General features: G+C 43.9%; 2 protein-coding genes and 1 long non-coding RNA gene across 8 annotated transcripts in view; 2 read left to right on the forward strand and 1 right to left on the reverse strand.

Moving 5' to 3' along the window:
• Window positions 1–14866, forward strand: tax1bp3 (Tax1 (human T-cell leukemia virus type I) binding protein 3). The gene is made up of 4 exons (XM_069928378.1): window positions 1–142; window positions 3165–3284; window positions 9704–9781; window positions 12613–14866. Exons 1-4 carry the CDS (start codon window positions 104–106, stop codon window positions 12745–12747), a joined length of 372 nt encoding a protein of 123 aa, XP_069784479.1. The 5' UTR covers window positions 1–103; the 3' UTR covers window positions 12748–14866.
• The window catches only part of ctns (cystinosin, lysosomal cystine transporter), a 76432-nt gene continuing 64625 nt past the window's right edge, over window positions 12781–24587 (reverse strand). For 5 of the 6 annotated variants that reach the window (XM_069928372.1, XM_069928373.1, XM_069928375.1 and 2 more), the window contains 2 exons: window positions 24470–24587; window positions 12781–20804 (listed from right to left, as the gene is read on the reverse strand). In XM_069928372.1, the coding sequence (XP_069784473.1) occupies window positions 20662–20804; window positions 24470–24587 (261 nt within the window). In that variant the 3' untranslated portion in view covers window positions 12781–20661. Of the gene's footprint in view, window positions 20805–21444; window positions 21936–24469 lie in introns of those variants that run through there. The other variant, XM_069928376.1, reaches the window with a different exon arrangement.
• Window positions 19723–24587, forward strand: part of LOC138758870 (uncharacterized) — a 13901-nt gene continuing 9036 nt past the window's right edge. Inside the window, exon 1 of the long non-coding RNA XR_011354517.1 lies at window positions 19723–21919. This is a non-coding gene — a long non-coding RNA (uncharacterized lncRNA). The remainder of the gene's footprint in view (window positions 21920–24587) is intronic.

Genomic DNA, 24587 nt, shown 5'->3' on the forward strand with positions numbered 1-24587 from the left:
CCGTGACGTCAGCGAGGTGGCCGAGGCTTTGAGCCGGCGGCGCGGCGCGGCGCGGGGCGGGGCAGACCGCGGGCGTCGCCTCAGTCACGGGAACGGCCTGGCCATGGCCTTCGTCGCCGGTCAGCCGGTCACCGCCGTCGTGGTGAGTAGCCGACCGAGTGGGTCGGCCCCCTTTTTCACGCCGCGGCTCGGGGCCCGCGGTCGTTGAAGAGAGGCCTGGTTCCCCTGCGGTCGGTCCGGGGCGCCTCTGCCCCGACTATTTGGGCAAGTTGGAAGCGCAGGCTGTGGCGTCCAGTCGGGTTTCAGGCCGACTCCCGAGGTCCGTGCAGCCCTCCCCGACACCAGCCCAACCGTTGGCCTGGGGAAGGGAGTGGTTCTAGCGGTGCAACACAATCCGGAGGGACGGGACCCTGATGAAGGGCTCAAACCCCATCTCCACCTTTGCTCCATGACCTGCTGAGGTTCTCCAGCATGTGTGTGTGTGATTGGGTCCGTCGTGTCAGTCCCAGGTGGCCCTTCTGCACAGAGCAGTCGTGCATGGAGGGAGGAGTTTGTGGAGGGAGGCCCGTTTAGGGTTAGAATTGTCCAAGAATGGCCATGTTGTGGAAACTCAGCAGGCCCTGCAGTACCCAGAGGAAGCCTAAAACTTTTTTTGTTGCTGCCTGCCTATTGGTGTCCGCTCTATGACAGGCTGCAAGCTTGAGATTCTTGTTAAGTGGATGTAGTTAGAATGATGTGGGTGGAAGGACGTGTATGGTCTTGTTGTGAGGGTGTCCTTTGGGTTCTGTGTGGCTAATGTAATCTGAGATTAATGGCCTCAGCCGTCATCGGTGCTCGGTGTGAATTAAATAACTTCCAAAGTTGAAGTCAGCAGAACCTTAACTTTGAAGCAATATAACTTGTGCACTTTAGAGCCTACAGGAAGAATCATGGAAGTGAGTCAAAGTCTTTGCTAGTGTTTATTGGAACATTATCTTAAAAACCGAGCCCGTATGAATTTTTTTTCCTCCCCTGAATGTGCCACAAGACTCGCACCCTCAGGTTCAGGAACAGCTGCTCCCCCTCCACCATCAGACTCCTCAACCACACACTCGATCAGGGACTACATTTGCACTTTATTGTTTGTTTTTCTCCACTCTCTATTGCACAGTTGTTACCTTCATTTACATTTCTTTGTTTACACAGTACAGTTTATTCTTTGCACTACCAATTAATGGTAATTCTGCGGTGCCCGCAGGAAAAAGAATCTCAGGGTTGTATGTGATGATATGTATGTACTCTGACAATAAATCTGAAATCTGATTCTGTTTTATAAAGACGGAATTTCAGATTGCAACTGCTCTATGTGGTAATAAGCAAATTTCTGTGCACCCCCTTTGTATCTTTTTTTGGTCAAAATGGTCAAACTTTTTAAACCGGAGTTTGAGATTCTCTCTAAAGCCAGTTGTGAACCTCTTCTAATCCTTTTAAATTTTCTTCAAATTTTGCTCTGAGAATAATTCTTGCTTTTCCAATTTCTTTTTGGCTGAAATCAATCTCTTCTCTACACTTTGTTTAGGGTTTTCATGTCACCTCTAAAGCATGTTGACCAGAAATGGAAATAGTACTTCAGTTTTTGACCTTTTCAATCTTTTGTACTGTTTCAATTATTTCCATTCTTTTTCATTCTGTTTATAAAGCATGACCATCCCATGTTCTTTGGTAACTTTTCTGTGTGTCAGAATCATAAGTCTTACCTTTTAATCCCTAAAGTTTCCCTTTATTCTTCTTAAAAAATATGCAACTTTACTGTATTATTTGACTTGATCTAATCCCTGTCTGTCTGTACTGCCAGCCCATCTATGCAGTTTTGTAGGCTACGGATGTTTTACTGCTGACCAGACAATATCATCAACTTTGGAATTTGTGTCCACAGAAAGCAAAAGTCCTGTTTCGGGCCATGAACCCTTCTTTGGGAATGCCAAAAAAAATCAGGCAGACGTGTGGGCATGGAGAGCATAGACTAGCAAGGGATAAGTGGGTGCAGGTGGGATGTAGCACCTATAGTAATTGATGGTATATTTTCATTCAGTATCAATCATGCAACTTGAGGGTGAAGTTCAGGAGGTTTTTTTTGATAAATATTTGATAAGAAGATGACTGTTCTTGGTATTTGAAGTTTATGAAAAAAGTGCATGTTTGGACTTTCCAAGTTCACTAGTTGAAGATTGGGTCATGTTTTGGCATGCTAGATAGTTTAGGAATTAAAATAACATTGGCTGTTATTTTAAAAAGAAAATGGAAGAAAGGAAACAAGGAGTATTCAGATTTATTGCCAGAGAACACACATGACATCACATACAATCCTGAGATTCTTTTTCCTGCAGGAAAGGCAGAATTTCTATTTATTGGTAGTACAAAAAAACTGCACATGTAAACAAAGAAAGGCAAACAAACTGCAATACAGAGAGAAATAAAATCAATAAAGTGCAAAATTAAGAGTCCTTAAATATGTCCCTGATTGAGTTGCTGTTGAAGAGTCTGATGGTGATGGAGTAGCAGCTGTTCCTGAACCTGGGGGTGTGAGTCTTGTGGCACCGATACCCTTTTCCTGGTGGCAGCAGCGAGAACAGAGCATGTGCTGGGTGGTGTAGATTCTTGATGATTGATACTGCTCTCCAACGGCAGCGTTTTCTCTGTAGATGTTCTTGATAGTGGGGAGGGTTTTACCTGTGATGTCCTGGGCTGTGTCCACTACCTTTTGCAGGGCTTTACGCTCAGAGGTATTGGTGTCCCCAAAATGGTCCTTGATGCATCCGGTCAGCCCCCTTTCCAAACCTCGACAGACTCACACCAAACCTCTACAGACTCCTGAGGAAGTTGAGGCGCTGATGTATTTTCTTCACGATGCCATTAGTGTGTGGGATCCAGGAAAGATCCTCCGAGATGGTGGTATTGGTCGAGTTATTGATGTGGATAGTATAAGTGAATGATTAAGTACTGGTGGGAGAAGGCATTGAGGGGTTTCAGAGTGGCTGAACTCTTGCACAGGTTCAGTTGGATGGAATGACTTTATCCTGTTCCTAAGACAGTTTGTGCTCTTGAAGTTGGAGTGACTGTCACTGTACTTTGTTTTTATTCACCACTGATATTTCCAGGTCTTGATTTCAAATTATTTCTTTCAGCAATGTATTGAAATCTGTAAATTGTGTCACGGTGATAACCTAATCCTGGGATTCAGTATCGGAGGAGGAATTGACCAGGATCCTGCACAAAATCCCTTTTCCGAGGATAAAACAGACAAGGTATGAAATACTGTCATAGTCACATACCAGAAAGAAATGGCTCCATTAAAGCTGATTTTAAATGAATATTTTATCTCAAAATCCCCACACTTCTTGTCACTAATGTTCAAAGTGTTGGATGAGGAGAAATCTTGTCCAGCTATTGTCAAGCTGATGCCATTGCTTTCAAATCTGATCATAGCGGGGGTTCAGCTTGACAATTATTGGTCAAGATTTACCTGGATTTGGCTCCTATCCCTCCTGCCATGCATCTCTCCAAATGTACTTTGCATCTGCTTCAGTGCCTCTTGTGGCAGCTTCTTCCATTTACTCCTCACCATCCTAGTCACCCAGCTATAAGAAGGATATCAATCAATTGGAAGGGATGCAGAGGAGATTCACCAAGATGCTGCTGGGACTGGAGGGGTTGAGTTATATGGGCAAGTTGGATAGGCTGGGTCTTTAGTTCCCAGAGAGAAGGAGGCTGAAAGGTGATCTTGTAGAGGTTTATAAAACCACGAGGGCATAAAGTGAATGCTTAGTCTTTTTCAAAATATTCTCCCAGAATCACAATGCGGCTTTTGCGCAAACAGAGGAACTACTGACATGGTCTTTGCCCTCGGACAGCTTCAAGAAAAGTGCAGAGAACAAACAAAGGACTCTACATCACCTTTGTTGACCTCACCAAAGCCTTCGACACCGTGAGTAGGAAAGGGCTTTGGCAAATACTAGAGCGCCTCGGATGCCCCCCAAAGTTCCTCAACATGGTTATCCAACTGCACGATAACCAACAAGGTCGGGTCAGATACAGCAATGAGCTCTCTGAACCCTTCTCCATTAACAATGGCGTGAAGCAAGGCTGCATTCTCGCACCAACCCTCTTTTCAATCTTCTTCAGCATGATGCTGAAACAAGCCATGAAAGACTTCAACAATGAAGACGCTATTTATATCCGGTATCGCGCGGATGGCAGTCTCTTCAATCTGAGGCGCCTGCAAGCTCACACCAAGACACGAGCAACTTGTCTGTGAACTACTCTTTGCAGACGATGCCGCTTTAGTTGCCCATTCAGAACCAGCTCTTCAGCGCTTGACGTCCTGTTTTGCGGAAACTGCCAAAATGTTTGGCCTGGAAGTCAGCCTGAAGAAAACTGAGGTCCTCCATCAGCCAGCCCCCCACCATGACTACCAGTCCCCCCACATCTCCATCGGGCACACAAAACTCAAAACGGTCAACCAGTTTACCTATTTCAGCTGCACCATTTCATCGGATGCAAGGATCTTTCTTTCTTTTTCAATCTTTTTATTATTATTATAATTTATAAACACATACAGTTCAAAGAGATATAAAAAAAATACATAGTAAGTAATGAATTAATACAGAGGTATTAAACAATAATATTACAAAATAAAAATATATCATAAAAAAAAAATTTTGATCAGTTTAGGGTGTGAACTATCTCTAAAAAAAGATATAATTAATAACAATATATGAAAAAAGAGAAAAAAAAAACCCCAAAAAAGAAGAAAAAACAAATCTGAATTTAAAAAAACTTTAAAAAAAAAACTTAAAAAAAAACCTACAGATATAGCTAAACCACGCCGATCACTCCGATCTCATCTTATAACCCAATTATCATACATAATCATAGAAAGAAAACAGAGCCAGATCAACTCACCACAAATGAAAATATTGAATAAATGGTCGCCAGGTTAACTCAAACTTAGAAGGGGATTCATAGACAGAGTTTCTAATTTTCTCTAAATTTAAACATAGCATAGTTTGGGTAAACCATTGGAAAACAGTGGGAGGATTTACAATGATGCAAGGATCGACAACGAGATAGACAACAGACTCACCAAGGCAAATAGTGCCTTTGGAAGACTACACAAAGGAGTCTGGAAAAACAACCAACTGAAAAACCTCACAAAGATTAGCATATACAGAGCCGTTGTCATACCCACGCTCCTGTTCGGCTCCGAATCATGGGTCCTCTACTGGCATCACCTACGGCTCCTAAAACGCTTCCACCAGCGTTGTCTCCGCTCCATCCTCAACATTCATTGGAGCAACTTCATCTCCAACATCAAAGTACTCAAGATGGCAGAGGCCGACAGCATCGAATCCACGCTGCTGAAGGTCAAACTGCGCTGTGTAGGTCACATCTCCAGAATGGAGGACCATCGCCTTCCCAAGACCGTGTTCTATGGCGAGCTCTCCACTGGCCGCCGAGACAGAGGTGCACCAAAGGAGAGGTACAAGGACTGCCTAAAGAAAGCTCTTGGTGCCTGCCACATTGACCACCGCCAGTGGGCTTATATCGCCTCAAACCGTGCATCTTGGCACCTCACAGTTCAGCAGGAAGCAACCTCCTTTAAAGAAGACCGCAGAGCCCACCTCACTGTCAAAAGACAAAGGAGGAAAAACCCAACACCCAACCTCAACCAACCAATTTTCCCTTGCAACTGCTGCAACCGTATCTGCCTGTCCTGCATCGGACTAGTCAGCCACAAACGAGCCTGCAGCTGACGTGGACTTTTACCCCTCCATAAATCTTCGTCCGCGAAGCCAAGCCAAAGAAGGAGAGATGATAGAACTAGAGGTTTAAGGTGAGAAGGGCCTCTCATACCCAGTTATGCTTTGCCATTGATGGTTGTCTTCAGACGTTAATATGTTGGTCCAATCCCTTTTTGGCAATGCTTTCCAAATCCATCCACATGCTGCATGGGAAAGGGTTTCATTGCATCACCTTTGATTCTCTTCTCTGTTCATTTATAATGTTCAGGTTTGTCACAATATACCTTTACAATGAGAAGGATTCTTCTGTGAGCAGGTTAACAGGACAGCTCAAATAATTTGTTAGAAAGTTCCTTCCCCTGTCTCCTTTCCTCTAGTTCTTTCTCTTTCCCTTTTTCCTCTGTCTCCTCTCACAAGAGCCTTTCCCTTTGCATTCAATTTACACCTTTTGTTGGTCTGTACTCTTTCCCCCTCCCATTCTCCTACCTTTCTCTCTGTCTTTATTGATTCACCAGACTGCTTTCTGGAAGAAAGGTTCAGGTCCAAAACTTCAGTAATAGATCTGTGAGACCAGTTGAGTTCCTCCAGCATTTGTGTTTTGACTACAATCACAGTGTCAGCAGACTTTTGTGTTTTACTCAGCTCTAGCATGCATACAGTTGAGTAAAGAGCAAGAGCAAGGTTCTTGAGTTGCAATGGTTCAGTTCGTACAAAGAAGGGCAGCATCAGGGCACTGTTCATTCTGGGAAGAGGCTGTCTCTCAACTTTGTAGTGTGTGTTTCCTCACCCCTGAGCTTTTGCAGTGAGATGGATCCTATACTCATGACCTCTCCACTAGTGGGAGCAGACTTTCCTTGTCAACTGTCCATTTTAATACTTTTATTAGATCTCCCATCAGGCTTGTGTGGAGGAAATGATTCCAGCCCCTCTAATTTATCCTTTTTGTTATTCTCTAAATGTTTTTCTGGCCCCTCAAATGCCACCCCTCTACTGTGATGACCAGAAAGGAACACAATGCTCCATCTGAGGCCATACCAGTGCTTTATGATCACAGCACCAGTAAATCCCTGCTTCTAATGGTAGAATCCTGAATTTTTATGCCTTGTTAGCTTTTTTTCCAATCTGCCCCTCCTTGTTCACAAATTGATGCACTTGTACTCCTTCTATCTCTCTTCCCTTTGACTGGTATCCTTTCATTGCCTCTTCTCATTTTTTTTTCTAACGAAACAAATCTCCTCCCATTTCTCTAATGAAATTTGTCTACCTTGTCATCCCTTCCCACTAATGTGGCTTTATCCTGCTGCACTCTCACTATTCTCCAAAGACTGAAACTTGGCGGTGCTGTTACCCCCAATCAATTCTAGGCTTTTCTCTCCTGCCTTCATATGCACGTCCACCTCTGGTCTGTTGGCTTGTGCTCCAACCCCTGCCCTTCTTCCACCCTAATGTTGCCTTTTTATTCAGGCACCTGCTTGCTTTTTGCTCGTACCTTGACGGAGGCCTCAGGCCTGAAACGTTGGATATATATCTTTGCTTTCTATCGACGCTGTGGGATCTGCTGAATTTCTCCAGCACTTTTGATTATTAACTACAATAATTGAATCTGCAGACTTCCACTGGATTGTCTCCTTGTTTCTTCGACCAGGACCGATCCATTATAATTAGTTGCACTGCTGTTCTGTTTCCCATAATTCCCCAGTTCATTTCCTTTAAGGGACAAATGTTTTGTTTTGGTTTATTGCTTCCTTTTTAGGGATACAAATGGTTTTAGCAGCTGAAGTGGACATTTACCCCTCCATAAATCTTCGTCCGCGAAGCCAAGCCAAAGAAAGATATTATTTGTTTGTTTATCCTCAAACTCTGTATTTTCTCAATGGATTTCAGTGAACTCTTCATCTAATTTTTTTTTCACACTGAGATCCATATCAATCAAAATACATACAAATTTTCCCTCTTGAATATGCAGTGTCATTTTCTCCCCTTTTCCCCCTCCCTACCCTCCCTCCTAACCACCCCCTCCCTACCCACTAAACGTTCAACATATACAATACATTAAACCCATTAAACAATGTCATCACACAATGAAAATAAACAAGAAAATTGTGTCATCTACTTTTACACACTGGGTCAGTTTGTCTTCTCATTCTGTCATTTTAGGGGGTGGAGGTCCGCGGTAGGCCCTCTCTGTTGTGTTCCATCTACGGTTCCCAAATTTGTTCAAATAATGTGACTTTCTTTTGTAAATTATATGTAATTTTTTCCAATGGAATACATTTATTCATTTCCATGAACTATTGCTGTATTCTCAGGCTCTCTTCTGATTTCTAAGTTGACATTATACATTTTTTTTGCTACAGCTAAGGCTATCATAATAAATCTTTTTTGTGCTTCATCCAGTTTGAGGCCTAATTCCTTACTTCCTATGTTACTTAGAAGAAAGATCTCTGGACTTTTTGGTATGTTCCTTTTTGTGATTTTATTTAATACCTGATTTAGATCTTCCTAAAACTTTTTCATTTTCTCACATGCCCAAATTGCAGGTACTGTTGTTCCCGTTTCCTTCTTACAGCGAAAACATCTATCTGATAATGTTGGATCCTATTTTTTTTTTAAACTTTTGGGGCGTGATATATAACCTGTGTAACCAATTATACTGTATCATGAGTAACCTTGTGTTTATACTTCATAGTTCTAGAGCATAACTTTTCCCATATTTCATTTTTTATCTTTAAATCTTTTTCCCACTTTCGTTTGGGTTTATAGCTTTTTTCATCATTTTCCTTCTCTTGCAGCTTGATGTACATGTTCGTTATAAATCTTTTAATTATCATTGTTTCTGTAATCACAAATTCAAAGCTGCTTCCTTCTGGTAATCTCAGTCTGTTTCCCAATTTATCCTTTAAGTAGGCTTTCAGTTGATGGTATGCAAACATTGTACCATGAGTTATTCCATATTTTTACTTCATTTGTTCAAATGTTAATAAATTATTTCCCAAAAAAACAATTTTCTATTCTTCGAATTCCTTTTTCTCTCCCATTCTCTAAAGGAAAGGTTATCTATTGTAAATGGATTAGCTGATTTTGTGTCAATAATAATTTTGGTAGTTGGTCATTTGTTTTTTTCCTTTCTAAGTGAATCTTCTTCCATATATTGAGTAAATGATGCAGTACTGGTGAGCTTTTATATTGCACCAGGTTTTCATCCCACTTATAAAGCATATGTTCCAGTACCTTCTCCCCTATTTTATCTAGCTCTATCAGCCTGATCCAATCTGGTTTTTCCCCTTGACTGTTAATTGTGCTGCTTATAATAATTTTTAGTTTGGTAACTGCAAACCCCCTTGTTTGTATCATTCTGTTAATTTATCTAACGCTATCCTCAGTTTCCCCCTTTCCATAAGAATGTCCTTATTATTCTCTTTAGTTCATTGAAGAATTTCTCTGTTAAGGGAATTGGTAATGATTGAAATAGGTATTGTATTCTTGGGAAGACATTCATTTTGATGCAATTTACCCTCCCTATCAGTGTTAGTGGCAATTCTTTCCAATGTTCTTTCCTGCAATTTCTTCATTAATGGCTGATAATTTAATTCGTACAGGTGGCCTAAATTGTTATCTAATCTAATACCTAGGTATTGGATTGCTTGTGTTTGCCATTTAAATGTTGATTCTTTTTTAAACTCTGTATAATTCGCATTACTCATTGGCATTGCTTCACTTTTCTTTGCGTTGATCTTGTACCCCGATATTTCTCCATATTCCTTCAATTTCTTATGTAGTTCTTTTATTGATATTTCTGGTTCTGTTAGGTACACTATGATGTCATCTGCAAATAGACTGATTTTATATTCCTCCTCCTTTATTTTTATCCCTTTTCAGTGAACTCTTCAATGCCATGACCACCCATTCTCCTGTTTCTGCAGGGAATATATGTCACTAGAATATCTGAAGGAGGACCAGCTGAAGTTGCAGGACTACAGATTGGAGACAAGATAATGCAGGTCTGGTTTCTGGTGTTTTCTACAATTTGAGTAATGGTATTGAGAAAGTCAGCATTGGGGAGAGAGTGAGACGAAGACTGCAGGAGAGGTGGTACAGAACTAAAGGCAGAGCCTGAGGTCAGCTGGTCGGAAGGTGGGAAACGAGGTGGGAAGAAGGCTGGAACAGTAGGGTGGAGAGACGTCTGCAAGAGGTCAAGTGCGCCAGTTGGCAAGGTTAACAATTCTTCAATGAGGGTGGGGCAGGAGCTAACAGGGGGAAGAATAGGGTCCCTTAGTGGAAATGCCTGTGCAGAGTTAGGGGATGGGAGTAAGCTTTCCTGAACACTTCTCTCACACTGGAGAAATATGTGAGGGGATGGTATGTTCTGGCAGGCCTGGAGAGATATCCCAGCAACACCATGCCAGAGGGTGTTACAGTGGTTCAGGCAGCATCCATGGAATATCACCCCGGTTTAGGGAAGTAACCCTTCTTTCATGGATGCTGGCTGACCTGCTGAACTCCTCCAACATTCTTTTGATCCAGTTTTCCAGTGTCTGCACTATTTATCTCCGATCAATCCTTGCCTACAATGGGAGGCAGGGGAGGAGAAATCTGATAAGATTTTGAATTCTCCCTTGGCCACTGAGGTACCGGAAGGCATTGTTCCTTTATTCAAGGAGGAATTTATTTGGGGGAGGAAAAAAATTGAGGAACTTCTAAAGTGGGGACTAATCAAGTTGGTGCGGCTTTAAGAGAAGATGTGTCTGACCAATGTGTTTTTTTTTTGCTTGAGTATGTTGATGAAGGGATGATACTCCTGATTATCTGGACCAAATTACTCATGGGATTTGGGATCCTTGGGTAGAGAGTGAGACGGAGAAGGGCGCTGTGAATCACAGGGGTTGTTGCTGGAACCCTTGCTCTATGTCCAAACAATTTGGATGATTTGCAAGTTGGCCACCACTCCTGGTGTGGGTGAGGTGATGGGCTTTAGGAGGTCCGACACAATCAGCCTGGGACACGAGGAGGCGCTGAATGAAGCCTTGGTGTCTGAGGGGCCCTGAGATCATTGCTTAAGAAGGCATGGAGTGACAGATCGTGGCAGCTTTGAAGCAAGAGTTTTGGGGTGGGGTGGCCTTCAGTGACAGAATGTGGGGAGATGGAGGAGGATGGACTCGAGGTGAAAAGGTGAGAAGTTTTGGGGTGGGGAAACGTTGGAGGAGAGGGTCTAACTAGTCTAAACTCTGAGTTAAAAGACATTAAATATATTGAGCAGAAAACTCTCACTTCCACCGTGAACGGATTCTGAACATCAGTGACCTGAACCACTAACTCGGATTCTCGACCACCGACATCACATTGTTGTCTATGTGCCTTGGTTTTACTCCAGCTTTGAATACTGTCTTTTCTATTGTTGTTTCTCAAGGTTGATCCTTCACCAGGTTGTCTCCTTCTGATGTGACCGAGTAGCTGCAAGCTGCGCCACAGCTGCTATACATCGGGGCAAACAGGTTGTTGTGCAATGGTGATAAGTTCTTGGCCCATGCATACAATGGGCTGACCTTGGAGCCTCTGCTTTTCCTCTGGTTCTTGCTATCAAATGGAGTGAACTACTGGGCTGGAGATGGTGGGGTGTCCGGGAGTGAGTGGGATGGATGAGTGTGGTTGTGTTGTGAAGTTGGTTTGGGTGAATGCTGAGAGCCATGGATGCTGTGGCTCTCAGTGTGCTGGGGATGGTGGGGGGGGGGGGGGGGGGGTGAGGCTGAGTGCCAGCCAACTGCAGGCCAGGGCTGAGGGCGGGAGTGAGTGTTGTGGCGCAGAGTGCCCGGGGGTCAGGTTGAATGCTGGGCGGGTGAAGCTGGCAAAGTCTGATTAGTGAAGGTCAGAATAGGTGCTGACCTAGTGAAGCTGTGGCACAGTGACTGGCGAGGATCAGAGTGGGTGCCGGCCTAGTGAACAGAGTACCGGAGTGAGTGCCAGCCTGGTGAAACTGTCACACACTTCCTGATGATGGATGGACCCTTGGCTTGGCTCTCTTTAGTCCACACATTCGAGGAGCGGGATCAGGCGGGGGAGGCCAGGAGAATCCTACTCTTTGTCACAGAGTTGCTGTCGGGACGCACAGTGATCCGTATGCCTGCTTCCTGGTTGACGCACTGAAGGCTGTGATTCTTGTTGCCTTTAGCCTTTTGCTAAAGGATAATTACCAAGGCCAGTGTGCTCGCCCACATGGGTGGGGTTGTGGAGGACAGGAGCACCCAGGGAAACCCGTGGAGTCAAGGGGGTGGGGGTGGGAGGGTACGGGGTTGTCAGAAGCCAGATAGTGTGGGCACTGAGTTGGGTCCCAGATCAATGCCATGCCTATCCCTTTTCATTCATCTCATAGTGATCCACGTCTGAGTTGTTTTCCAATGGCAGGCGAGGGTCGTCGGTGTCAGGGTTTTAGGGAAGCAGGTGGGTGAGCATCATCTGATGATTACTAACGGGCAGTGTTTTACAAAATGGAATTAGCAACTTAAACTCCACATCAAACCTGTCATTTAGCCTCTGGTTTCTACACCCTTGTTCTATGGGTCATTATCTGTTGTATGTCCTGTAGTGTAGTTATGTGGTTCACAATTGAGAGACCATCATTTGCTGCAAAGCATGTGCAGGGGAGGTGAGGCACGTGGGACCTCTCTGGTAAGATGGTGTTGAAATGCCGGCTCTGACCATGAGCCTTGGTGTTACAAAGTGCACCTAAGTGACAGCAATAGTAAATCAAGATTTAGTCAGGCAATGCCTGGCAGAGATGGTGAGTGTGTGGATGGGTGCTGCGGCTGGGTGCTACCTCTGCCTCTTTCCTTTGCAGGTCAACGGGTGGGACATGACGATGGTAACACATGACCAGGCCAGGAAACGGCTCACAAAGAAGAATGAAGATGTTGTTCGGCTTCTGGTGACCCGTAAATCTCTGCAGCAGGCCTTGCAACAGTCCCTGCAGTAGCCCACTCGAACGTAACGATTCATAGAGAAACAATCCGGTCACTGAAAACTGTTTAATTTTGCTCCATGATATTATGCGTACCTTGCTGAGAGTGCCCAACACTGGACTGTCTGAGTCACTGTAACGGTTAAATCGCTGCAAACGGGTCTTGCTGGGTGTTGCAGGAAATGGATGAGTGCACAGATTGACCAACTGCACTCCCCTGATTCAGTAACTGTACCATCAGGGCCATTTGTACAGTGAATGGAAGCTTGCTGACAACACGAAAGTACAAGCACTAGATTAATGTTTCTCTGATCACGATTTGAACACCAACTTTAGTCTTTTTAATCAGCTTTAAATGCTATCCAAATATAGGTTTACTGACCAAAGCCTTTGCCATCTCTTATGGTGTGGTGGATTGAGGAGGGGGGGGGGGGGGGAGGGATGAATTGTCCCTCTACTTTTAAATAACTGATTAGGACAATTGCATTTATAGATTTTTTAACTGAATATTCTTTTCTAATATTTTTAAATTCCACTGTGGGCTGTTGGGCCTTTTTTTTTTATATATCTGTAAGATGTCTGAGGTGATGTGTATGCTCAAATAGCAAGGCCACATTGTCATTCAGTGCACTATAATGTGCAGGATTAAATCTGAACCACTTGTGTTTGTCAACCTGGCAACAGTTCAGGGCCCCTCAAAGTGCCTTCCCATTCGTTCCTTGGGTGTTCCCATAGAGCCAAACTATGGGCCTTGACATTGTTATGGCCAGGACTGCATGATGCCTGCCTCTTCCTGACACTATCATGAAAACCTTTGTTCAATCCAGTCTCATACAGGTGTAATTATGTGGAACCTTCTATTTGAAACTGGATAAATAGGGGTTAGGTTTAGTTGTGTTACTGTTCCAGCACTGCATGGTTGGATTTTTAAGAGGCTGAGTTTGGGGGGGGGGGGGGGGGTTGTAACATTCAGCTTTACCAATGAACTCCGTGCACCCTTCTTACATTGAATGCGAAAGACTGGTTTCTGGTCCATTAGTGCAATACACAAAAGTGCTGAGACACTCAGGAGGACACGCAGCATCTGGAGGAAGTACCTGTCTCAGGCTAAGCAAAAAGCACATCTTCCCGCATGTCTGGCCTGGTCCCCTCTGCCCTGAGATGGCAGGACAGGATTTCCCTTGTCCTTGCCTACCACCCCACCAGCCTCTGCATGCTGTCTACAACATGATCCCACCACCAGGCACAATTTCCCCCTCACCTCCCTGCAGGGACTCCCTCATCAATCATCTCGCCCCATTGGTACCTACCCCAGTGACTGCAGGAAATGCCACCCTTACTCCATACCTCCTCCTTCACCACCATTCAGGACCCCAAAGTGAAGCAACACATCACTTGTGAATCTGCAGGGGTTGTCTACTGCATCTGATGCTCCTGTTGTGGCTTCCTATATCGAAGGGACTACGCAAACTGGGAGACTATTTCTTTGAGCACCTTTGCTCTGTCTCCTGCAATAACAGTGACTTCCCAGTAGTCAGTGTTGCCTCCATCACATCAGAGGACATACTCTGCCCACTGCAATAGCAGGGATCACCCAGTGGTAGCCATTTCATTTTCCCCATCTGTTCGTGGTCTCATGCACTGCCAATGAGACCGCCCGTCATTTGGAGGTACAATGCCTTGTATTCGGTCTAGACACCCTCCAACCAGATGCTATTAGCATAGTACTTTTCCAGTTTCCATTAAACCCCTACCCTCTCTCCTTTCCTCCAGCTTCTCACCTTTCCCTCCTCCATTCACAGAGCAGTTCTACCTCCTGTCCAAATCCACAGTAACTTGCCTTGTTGGCCTGTGCTCTTCCCTCTGTCCCTTCCCCCTCCCCTCCTCCCCCCTTGATGAAAGTCAGATTTTCCTGCTTGATTTCAGTGGATTAGATGAAATAGTGATTACAGTACACTTCTACACCCAATCAAAATGATTTGTTTTAAATCTTGTGCATCAATTTGCAATTTTGATTTGTGATGCAAGGGACTGTATAATGTGGTCTTTTTTGCTGGTGGATAATTTGGAAGAAATGAAATTGCTCATTGTATAATTACTGTAATTAAATAAAAACCTGCACTCAGGTGTTGTACGTCTGTTGGAAAGGAGGTATTGTGTACACACTGGCACATTGTGTGGAGCTGTTTGTGGAGATCCTGTCACTGATTTGTCCATTTAGCCCAGTTACAGATCCCAAGCAAGGTTTGAATGTGCAGCTCTGAGAGACAGACATAGTGTTGAAACAGGTCTTTCAACCCACCACTGGCTTGACCTCACTTGGAGAATTGAGAGCAGTTTTGAGCTCCTAATTTAAGACCTGTGCTGACATTGGTGAGGGTTCAGAGGAGGTTCACAAGGATGAATCTGGGAATGAAAGGCTTATATGGGGAGCTCTTATTTGAAGAATTTGAAGAAAGCAGGGGGGAAATCTCACTGAAACATTTTGAATATTAAACGGCATGGACAGAGTACATTTAGAAAGTTTTTTTGCCTTGATGGGACAGTTAAGGACAAGAGGGCACAACTTAAGGATGTGACTAACTTTCTTCAGCCAGGGGATGGTGAACCGGTGGAATGTGTTCCCATAGGCGACTGTGAAAGCCAAGTGATTGGGTGTATTTAAGGCAGAGATTATAGGTCCTTGATTAACCAGGATATCAAAGGTGATGAGGAGAAGGCAGGGCAGTGGGGCTGAGTGGGAAAATGGATCAGCTCATGACTGAATGATGGTGCAGACTCAATGGGCTGAATGGCCTATTTCTCCTATGTCTTATGGTCTAAAACTATTTTAATCAAGTTAGGTGAGTTAAAGAATTTAAGGTAGACACTAAGGGATACACAGCAGGTCCTGGAGCATTCCATTTCAAACATTCAATTATGTCATGTACATCAGCAGACAGCAATGAAGAAGTGTACAGGAGAGGTGGCATTCAACATTAACAAAAGTAAGGAACTGACTGGACTTCAGGAAGGCGAAATCAGGAGAACACAAACCAGTCCTCATCGAGGGGTCAGCAGTGGAGAGGGTTGTTCGGCAGCTTTTTTAATATATCCTGTACTTTATTTCAAATGGTTTTATCAGTTTGTTTTGCTCCTCTTGCAATCTCAGCAGTTCAATTTTAGCTAAAAACTCCTCCATTTTATCATCTTTCCCCTCGTTCTCAGTTTGGTATAATTGTTCATAAAATTCCTTAAAGTTCTCATTAATCTCTATTGGATTATATGTAATTTGTCCTTTTTCCTTGATGCCAATACAGTTCTTTTAGCTTGTTCTGTTTTAAATTGCCAGGCTAATATTTTGTTTTTTCTCCTAGTTCATAATACTTTTGCTTTATTTTCATTGTTTTTCTCCACCTTATACGTTTGTAGTGTTTCGTATTTTATTTTTTTATGCACCAATTCTTTTTGTTGTATCTTCCCTTGTTGCTAGTTCTTTTTCTATATTTACTATTTCCCTTTCCAACTGTTCTATTTCCCGATTGTCGTCCTTTTTCATCTTAGTTACATAACTTATTATCTGCCCTCTAATGAAGGCTTTCATTGCATCCCATAATATAAATTTGTCTTTCACTGATTCCGTATTTATTTCAAAGTACATTTTAATTTGGTGTTCAATAAACTCCCTAGAATCCTGTCTTTTAAGTAGCATGGAGTTTAACCTCCATCTATATGTTCTTGATGGGATGTCCTCCAGCTCTATTGCTAATAACAGGGGTGAATGATCAGATAGCAATCTAGCTTTATATTCAGTTTTCCTAACTCTCCCTTGAACATAGGCTGACAACAAAAACATATCAATCCTTTATGTTTTAAGCCTACTCGTGTAGTATGAGTATTCCTTCTTCATTGGGTGCTGCCTCCTCCATATATCCATAAGTTTCATTTTCTGCATTGATTTAACCATAAATTTGGCCACTTTATTCTTTTTGCTAGTCTTTTGTCCAGTTTTATCCAACAATGGATCCAAATTAAGGTTAAAATCCCCTCCTATCAATATATTTCCTTGTGTGTCTGCAATCTTCAAAAGAATATCCTCCATAAACTTCTGATCCTCATTGTTAGGTGCATATATATAGATCAAATTCCAAAATTCTGAATATATTTGACACTTTATCATTACCTGCTGGATCTATTATTTCTGCCTCTATTTTGATTGGTACATTTTTATTAATTAATATAGCTACACCTCGAGCTTTTGAATTACATGATGCTGCCGCTACGTGCCCTAACCAGTCACTCTTTATTATGTTCCACTTCAGTTAGATGCGTTTCCTGCACAAATGCTATGTCTATTTTTTCTTTTTTCAGGAAATTTAATAGCCTTTTTTGTTTAATTTGGTTATGTATTCCATTAATATTTATAGTCATATAGTTCAACATGGCCATCTCATATCCTGTTTACAACTCATTTCTGCTTCCTCAACACCATCTTTTCCCTTTTCCCCATTTTCCCTTTTTGAACTCAATGTATGACAACACATTTAAAAAATAAAATACTTCAACAACTCCCACATCTAATATTTCCTTAAACCCAAAAGTCCCCCCCCCCACCCCCCGAGTTGCCCCTTATCCCTTGCCGGGCAAACACAACTCCCCTTTCCATTTGGATTGCGAACCCGCTTGCAAGTGTCAACTGATTTCACAGCGACAGTTATTCTGTCCCACCCAACCCCTTCCAGGACTTTTTTCTTCACATATAACAAAGCTCACCCCCTTTTTTTTCCCCCCCATTCCTTTCTTTCCTTCTCTTTCCCTTTAGTTCTTACATATACATTATTTTTACATCTTTATATGTATTTTATCGCCGTTCTTCATTCTTGTTGCATCTCTCCTGTCTTGCAAACGTTCTGCAAATTCTCGCGCTTCCTCCGGATCCGAGAACAGTCTGTTTTGCTCCCCCAGGATAAATGTTTTAAGCACAGCTGGATATCTTAACATAAATTTATAACATTTTTTCCATAGGATCGATTTTGCTGTATTAAACTCCTTCCTCTTCTTTAAAAGTTCAAGACTTATGACTGGGTTAAAAAATATTTTTTGACCCTTGTATTCCAATGCTTGTCTTCTAATTTTATTCCTTATCTGCTCCAACATATTTTCTCTTGTCATATATCTCAGAAATTTTACTAAAATGGATCTTGGTTTTTGTTGTGGCTGTGGTTTCGGGGCTAGTGTTCTGTGTGCCCTTTCTATTTCCATTCCTTCCTGTATTTCTGTCATTCCCAGGACCTTTGGGATCCATTCTTTTATAAATTCCTTCATATCTGTGCCTTCTTCATCTTCCTTCAGGCCCACTATCTTTATGTTGTATCACCTTCAATAATTTTCCATCATATTAATTTTCTGAGCTAATTTTCTGTGACTTTTTTGTCACTTTCTTCCAATTTTCTTTTTAAGTCATTCACTTCCATTTCTACCGCCATTACACGTTCTTCCACATTTTCTAATCCTTTCCCTACATCTGTTATGACCAGCTCTATTCTACTCGCATTTTCTTCTGTACTTTTCATTTTTCTTTTCATTTCACTAAATTCTAATGTCAACCATTCTTTTAATGCTCTCATTTGTTCTTGAAATTTTTAAAAATCTATATTCTGTCCATCTATTTTACCTTCTATTTCTCTGTGCAGATCTTGGTGGTCTTCTTCCTCTTCTGTGTCTGTACCTGTGTTTGTGTCATCTTCTCCTCTTCCTTGTATCTGTGTCTCTTCTGACTTTCCTGACGAGTTGTTTGCCTCACTCTCCTGGGCTGCTTCTTGCTTGGCTTCTTGCTGTTGGTCCTCTTCTTCTGGGATACTCATCTGTTGGGCCTCCTGCTGCTGCTCTTCTTTCCTATCACTCCCTCTCCTGTCACTTTCCTCCTCTTCTAGCTGAGAGCCCTGGTGTTGGGCATCCCTCAGCTGGTCGCGCTGTGTTTGCCCGGTCCTTAGCTGGGCCCCCCCTCCCGTCGGTGTTCTCCTTTTCCTTAGTGAGTGCACTTTTCTTTGGCTTAAAGAGCCATTTTTGCAGTCCAGCGGTCCGGAGGGGGGGAGGGGGGGGGGCCGGTCGGTCGCGACTCTGCGGGATCGTCACCAACCTTTGGGAACGGGCTCCCTTCTCCACGATGGCTCCCTGTTTCTTCATGCAAGTAAGGCCTTCTTTCTCTTCCGATGTCTTTTCTTTTTTTCCCGTTTTTTACTTTTTCCTTCTTGGGTGCCATTTTCTTTCTTTTCTCTACAATGTTATCTTTTATTTGTTATGTTTTGTGTTTCTTGAACTTTGTGTTTTCTTCACCTTATTTCTTCTTTTCTGGAGAGGGCTGGTATTCTCCTTCCAGCCACTACTCCATCACATGACACCTTGGAAAGGGTTAAGAACTTCAAATTCCTGGGTACTAAATTTCTGAAGATCTGTCCTGGGGCCTCCATGTCGATGAAATCACGAAGAAGGCTCTCCAGTGGCTATACTTCGTGAGGAGTTTGAAGAGATTTGGTATGTCACAGAAGACTGATGCAAACTTCTACAGGTGGACCGTGGAGAGCATTCTGGCTGGTGGCATCACTGTCTGCTACGGAGGTGCCAATGCACAGGACAGGAACAGGCGACACGGGATTGTGAACTCAGCTAGCAACATCATGGGCTCAAGAGGCAGTGTCTCAAGAAAGCATCTTCTCGAGGACCCCCAGCCCCAAGCCATGGCCTCTTCTCACTGCTACCATCGGGAAGGAGGTACAGGAGCCTGAAGACCAACATCCAACTGTACAAAACCAGCTTCTTCCCCTCTGCCATCAGATTTCTCAATGGACATTGAACCACAGACAGAACCTCACTTTCATTTCTTTTGCAATAATTTATTTAAAATGTAATTTATAGCATTTTGCACCTGTGATGCTGCAAAACAACAAATTTTGTAACACTTTCGTGACAATAAATTCTGATTAATTGTTCTATCTCCTAGACTGCAATTAACTATGAAACTTTTGTAAATCTAAAAACCAGGAAATATCCATCAGTCTGCAGTGAGAAATTGGGTTAATGTTTCAAATCACATGCGTTTGTATGACAAATGTGGCTTCTTTGAGTTGAGACGTTTGTGTTGGTTTTCATTAGATACCAGAAGGCAGTGCGATCAGAGGCGAGATTACCAGATGCTGAGAAGATCATGGAAGCTAAGGAATTGGAGGGGGTTGGCTGTCTTGGAGTGAACTAAAGTTGACAAACCCCCAGGGCCTGTTGAAATACATCCTCACTCCTTGTGGGTTTGGATTTGGATAGGAGGGGACTGATTGGAGGTAGTCAGCATGGACGTGCGTGGGAGATGGGTTTTTTTTTAAGAGATGTCGAAGAGCACTGATGAGGGCAGGAAGATGCACAGTATATGGGGCCTTCAGCAAGGCCTTTGATCATATCTCGCTTGGAAGGTCAAATCACGTGAGATCCATGGGGAACTGGTCCACTGGATTCAAAACAGGCTTCATGGAAAGAGGCAGAGAGGAGTGGAGGAATGAGACACACAGGAGCCTGCAGATCCTGGAATCAGAAGTAGTGGGGGAATATTTCTTCTGATTGGAGGTCTGTGTCCAGTGGTGTGACTTAGTGGGTCAGTACTGATGTGTCATCTGTATTTTCAATTAGGATGGTCGTGTAATTAATATGATTAGTAAGATGTCACCAAAATTGCTGGTGGGCAGTGAGGGAGGCGATCCAAGATGACAGCAGGCAATACTTGTCTCTGTTTCTCCACCGTCCCTTTGCTCCTTTCTGTATCAAATCCTAGTCATCTCCAGTGCTTCCTGGCTCTGGTGACAGATCATTGATCTGAACCGTTAACTCTGCATTCCCCTCCACACTTGCTGCCTGACCAGCTGAGTGATTTTCCTGTTGTGTGTTGAACATGAATGAGTTTGGTCATTCCTCACTCAATGCCCTGTAGTCGCTAGCCTTGAGTCTGTACAAACAGTAATGCTGTATCATGAAGAGAACGTCAAACAGAATGGAGATTACTCCTAGGCCAAACTTGGTGGGATCTCCAAAAATTAGCAACCACTCATCTGTAAGAAATCAAACATGCGTTCAGTGAACGAACATCAGTGTTAAAAACATCCTTCACTTGATGTCAACTGGAACAAACCAGAGCACAGCACAGAGTCAGACAAACCCCACACGCTTCAGCTTTAGAATGGAAAAGCCCTCACTCAATAATGGGTACCTATCATGGAATAAAGCTTTATCTTAACAAGATACCTCCCAATCAAACACCAACAGCCTCATTCCATTTAAACCATGGCCTCAGACTGAGATGACGAGATCTGAACCCACATTCTCCATATAATTAGTCTGTAATCACAAAGGATCCCTGTTGTTAGAAAGGCAGCAGGTTCCAGTGGAGAGCATGAACAGTTGCGCCAACAGTTACCGAAATGCCCAGAATCAGTAGAACTGGTTTGCATTATAGATGGAGGCACAATGCTTCAATTATCCCTCTAGAAGACCATTCTGGCTTTCAATGAGAATTCCTCTAGAGCAGGGAGATAGAAACTAAGGTCCACAGGTTGAAGGGGACATTTTGATATTGTATTACACTCAGGTCCATGGGGCTGAGATGGTGGAACAGGTCTTTTCCCCCCCCTCCCCCCCAGAAATTCAATGCATATTGGAAGAATACTGAATTGGCAGCATACAGTGGGAGGTAGGTGAGTGAGCCCATTCAGTCTTTCATTGGGCTTTGAATACTGAATTGGCAGCATACAGTGGGAGGTAGGTGAGTGAGCCCATTCAGTCTTTCATTGGGCTTTCAATCGCTGGTAAGTTAGGTACTTGGCAAGGGGTACAAAAAACAGCCATCGTGGGAGTGGGGCAGGGTTAGAGCAGGGAGCTGGGTCTTTGGCTGGAGGCTTCGTTATGGAGACTCAAGTAAATCTCTGGTGGGTTTCGATCTTTTATTTGACTTTCTATTAATGCCAATTTAGAATCATCTGAATGGCCTCAGGATTAGTTCATCTTGTGAGAAGTGGGAATTTTGGAAGACGTGATCTCCGAGAGGTACATCTGCAAGAGGTGCACTGAGATACAGCTCCTTATGGCTCGACGCGCTTCAGCGTGTACAGAAAAATGAAGAGATGGCAGATCGGAGTTTTGGAGTGGCAGTCACATTGAAGCTGCAGAGGTAAGTAGTTGGGTGACTGAGGAGAGGGAAAGCAAACACAAGTTGGCAGGTACTGCAGACATCCCTGTAGCTCAACAATAAACATATCACTCTGGGTACCGTTCTGGGGACATTCTGCCAGGAGAAAGTCTCAGCGACTGGGTCTCCGGCAGTGAACCTGGCCCTATGGCAGTAGTGATAGGGGATTCGATAGTGAGAGGAGGAGACAGGAGATTCTGTGGACGTGAGAGAGACTCCAGGATGGTATGCTGCCTCCCAGGAGCAAGGGTCAGGAAAATTTCAGATGGGGCCCATTGCATTCTGAGAGAGGAGGGTGAGTACCCAAAGTGGTGCATGCTGGTACCAATGACATGGGTAGGAATCGGGATAAGTTTCTGAAGAGAGAATATAGGGAGCAAGGTAGGATGATGAAAGAAGAACCTCAAGGGTGGTGATGTCAGATTGCTTCCTGTGCCACATGTCAGTGAGGGAGATATGCAAGTGTGGTTGAAATATTGGTGCAGGGTTCAATTTCTGGATCACTGGGGAATCTCTTTCTGAGAAAGGTACGACCATAGAACATTACAGCAGAGAAACAGGACCTTTGGCCCTTCTAGACTGTGCTGAGCTATTATTCTGCCTCTCCCACTGATCTGCACCCAATTCAAATCTCTCCTTCGCCCTCGTACCCTGTACCTGCACAAACTTGAATACTAAACTTGAGCTTACATTCACCACCTCAACTAGCAGCTCGTGTCACACTTTCACCACTCTCTGTGTGAAGAAGTTTCTCCCAATGTTCCCCCTAAACCTTTCCCCTTTCACCCTTAACCCACATTCTCTGGTTTGTATCTCACCTACCCTCAGTGGAAAAAACCCACTTGCATTTATTCAATCCATACCCCTCATTATTTAGTTTACCTTGGTCAGATCTCCCTTCATTCTCCTATGCTTCAGAGAATAAAGTCCTCACCTGTTTATCCTTTCCCCGTAACCCAGTACACTCGAACTTGAGACGGACTAATGTTCTGGTGGGCAGATTTTCTAGAGCTGTTGAGAAGAGTTTAAACCAGTGTGGTAGGGGGTCAGGAATCAGAGTGACAGGGCAGATGATGGACAAGTAGATGCTGTAATGTTGTGAGGAAGCTGAACAGTCGAGGGGGTAAAATTGCAGGAATAAGACAAGAATTTAATGGAAACAAAACTGAGAAGGGTGATGAATGCAGGACTGAAGGTCTTGTAAATGCACGCAGTATAAGGAAGGAGGTAGATATCTCAACCACACATTCAACTTCTCACATTTCCATTAACCCCTCCCCGGTCACTCTCTTTTCCTATTCCTGTTGTTCATCCAGCATCCTACCTCTTTTCCCTTCATTCTCTCTTCTATCGGAGAGCTACCCCCGACCCTCTCCCCATCATTTCCCAGTTTCTCCTCGACTCTCCACCTAATACTACTTTTCCTGTGCTCCTCCCCTTCCCCCTTCACATCCTTCCCCCTTCACATCCTTCCCCCTTCCACATCCTTCCCCCTTTCTTCCTCCACATCCTTCCCTTCCTCCCTCCACATCTTTCCCCCTACCCCTTTTTTATTCAGGCATCTTACATTCCTGATAAAGGGATCAGGATCCAGACGCCTGCCTTTTACTTCCTATGGCTATCCTGAGATCCTAGTTGCTGTCATTTCAACCCCCTCTTCCCATTCCCATACTGATAGGAATGTCCAACCTGGGCCTTCCCCACTGCCAAGGTGAGGCTCAACATAAACTAGAGGAACAACATCTCCTGTTCTGCCTGGGCCATCTACAGCACAATGGTATGAACAGAGAATTTTCTAATTTCATATAACAAATCTTCTCTCTCTTCTTCTCCCCCTTATTTTAGCCCCCCCTTTCTGACCCACCCATTCTCATCTCCCCGTTTCTTTGGTTCCACTCCTCTCCACCCCCATCTGCCCTGGATTTTTCTGTTCACTCCCATGCCCCCTCCCCCTTGATTCCACCTGGTCTGTTTATCCCACCATGCTCACCTCCTCTGACGCCAGCCTTTCCTCTACCTGACTCCTTGGGTTTTCAGCCTCTCTCTCCCGTTGTCTGGTATCTGCCATCCTCCGCCTCTGTCTGTCATCTTTCGCCTTTCCCTAGTTCACCGATCCCAAAGGGGCCCCTGTCCCGCCCGTCCCACTGTACACTGGCTTCTCTATTTCCCCAGCCTCGATAAAGGATTTTACGTAAAACGTGACCAATTGATGCTACCATACTCAATAATTTTATGATTTTCTTTTCCATGCTCTGTTTGGAGTGAAGGCCCCCCCACCCCCACCCCCACCCCACAGAAACCTCAAATTGAAACACTCAAGATAAAAAGGAAAGTTCCATAACACAAGCTACTGTCTGGGTGAAAAGAGCAAGCTCAAAATGTGAGCACATCGGGGTGGAATCTGTGGCTCAGATCAGGGAGGATACAGACCCGACAAGGCATGCTTCTGGGTGATCCGCCCCTTTGATCCCACCACACCCTCAGGTTTCACCTTTCCAGACTGAATGCTTCCCTCCCGAGGCAGGTTATTACCATTGTTGTAGGACTGCAGGAACATCTGCAGGATGCTGAAACTACCTCCAGTGAAATCTAACAGCACATTCCCGATGGACCAGCCGACAGTGCTCTTCCTTCGATGGTTCATGTAGGC

This window comes from Narcine bancroftii, chromosome 3, assembly GCF_036971445.1.
Source record: "Narcine bancroftii isolate sNarBan1 chromosome 3, sNarBan1.hap1, whole genome shotgun sequence".
Taxonomy (NCBI): Eukaryota; Metazoa; Chordata; class Chondrichthyes; order Torpediniformes; family Narcinidae; genus Narcine; species Narcine bancroftii.

Coding starts and splice junctions, on each gene's coding strand:
- tax1bp3 (XM_069928378.1), top strand. CDS start 104: ATGGCCTTCGTCGCCGGTCAGCCGGTCACCGCCGTCGTG. Junction 143..3,164: donor AGCCGGTCACCGCCGTCGTG/GTGAGTAGCCGA, acceptor TATTTCTTTCAG/CAATGTATTGAAATCTGTAA. Junction 9,782..12,612: donor TTGGAGACAAGATAATGCAG/GTCTGGTTTCTG, acceptor TTTCCTTTGCAG/GTCAACGGGTGGGACATGAC.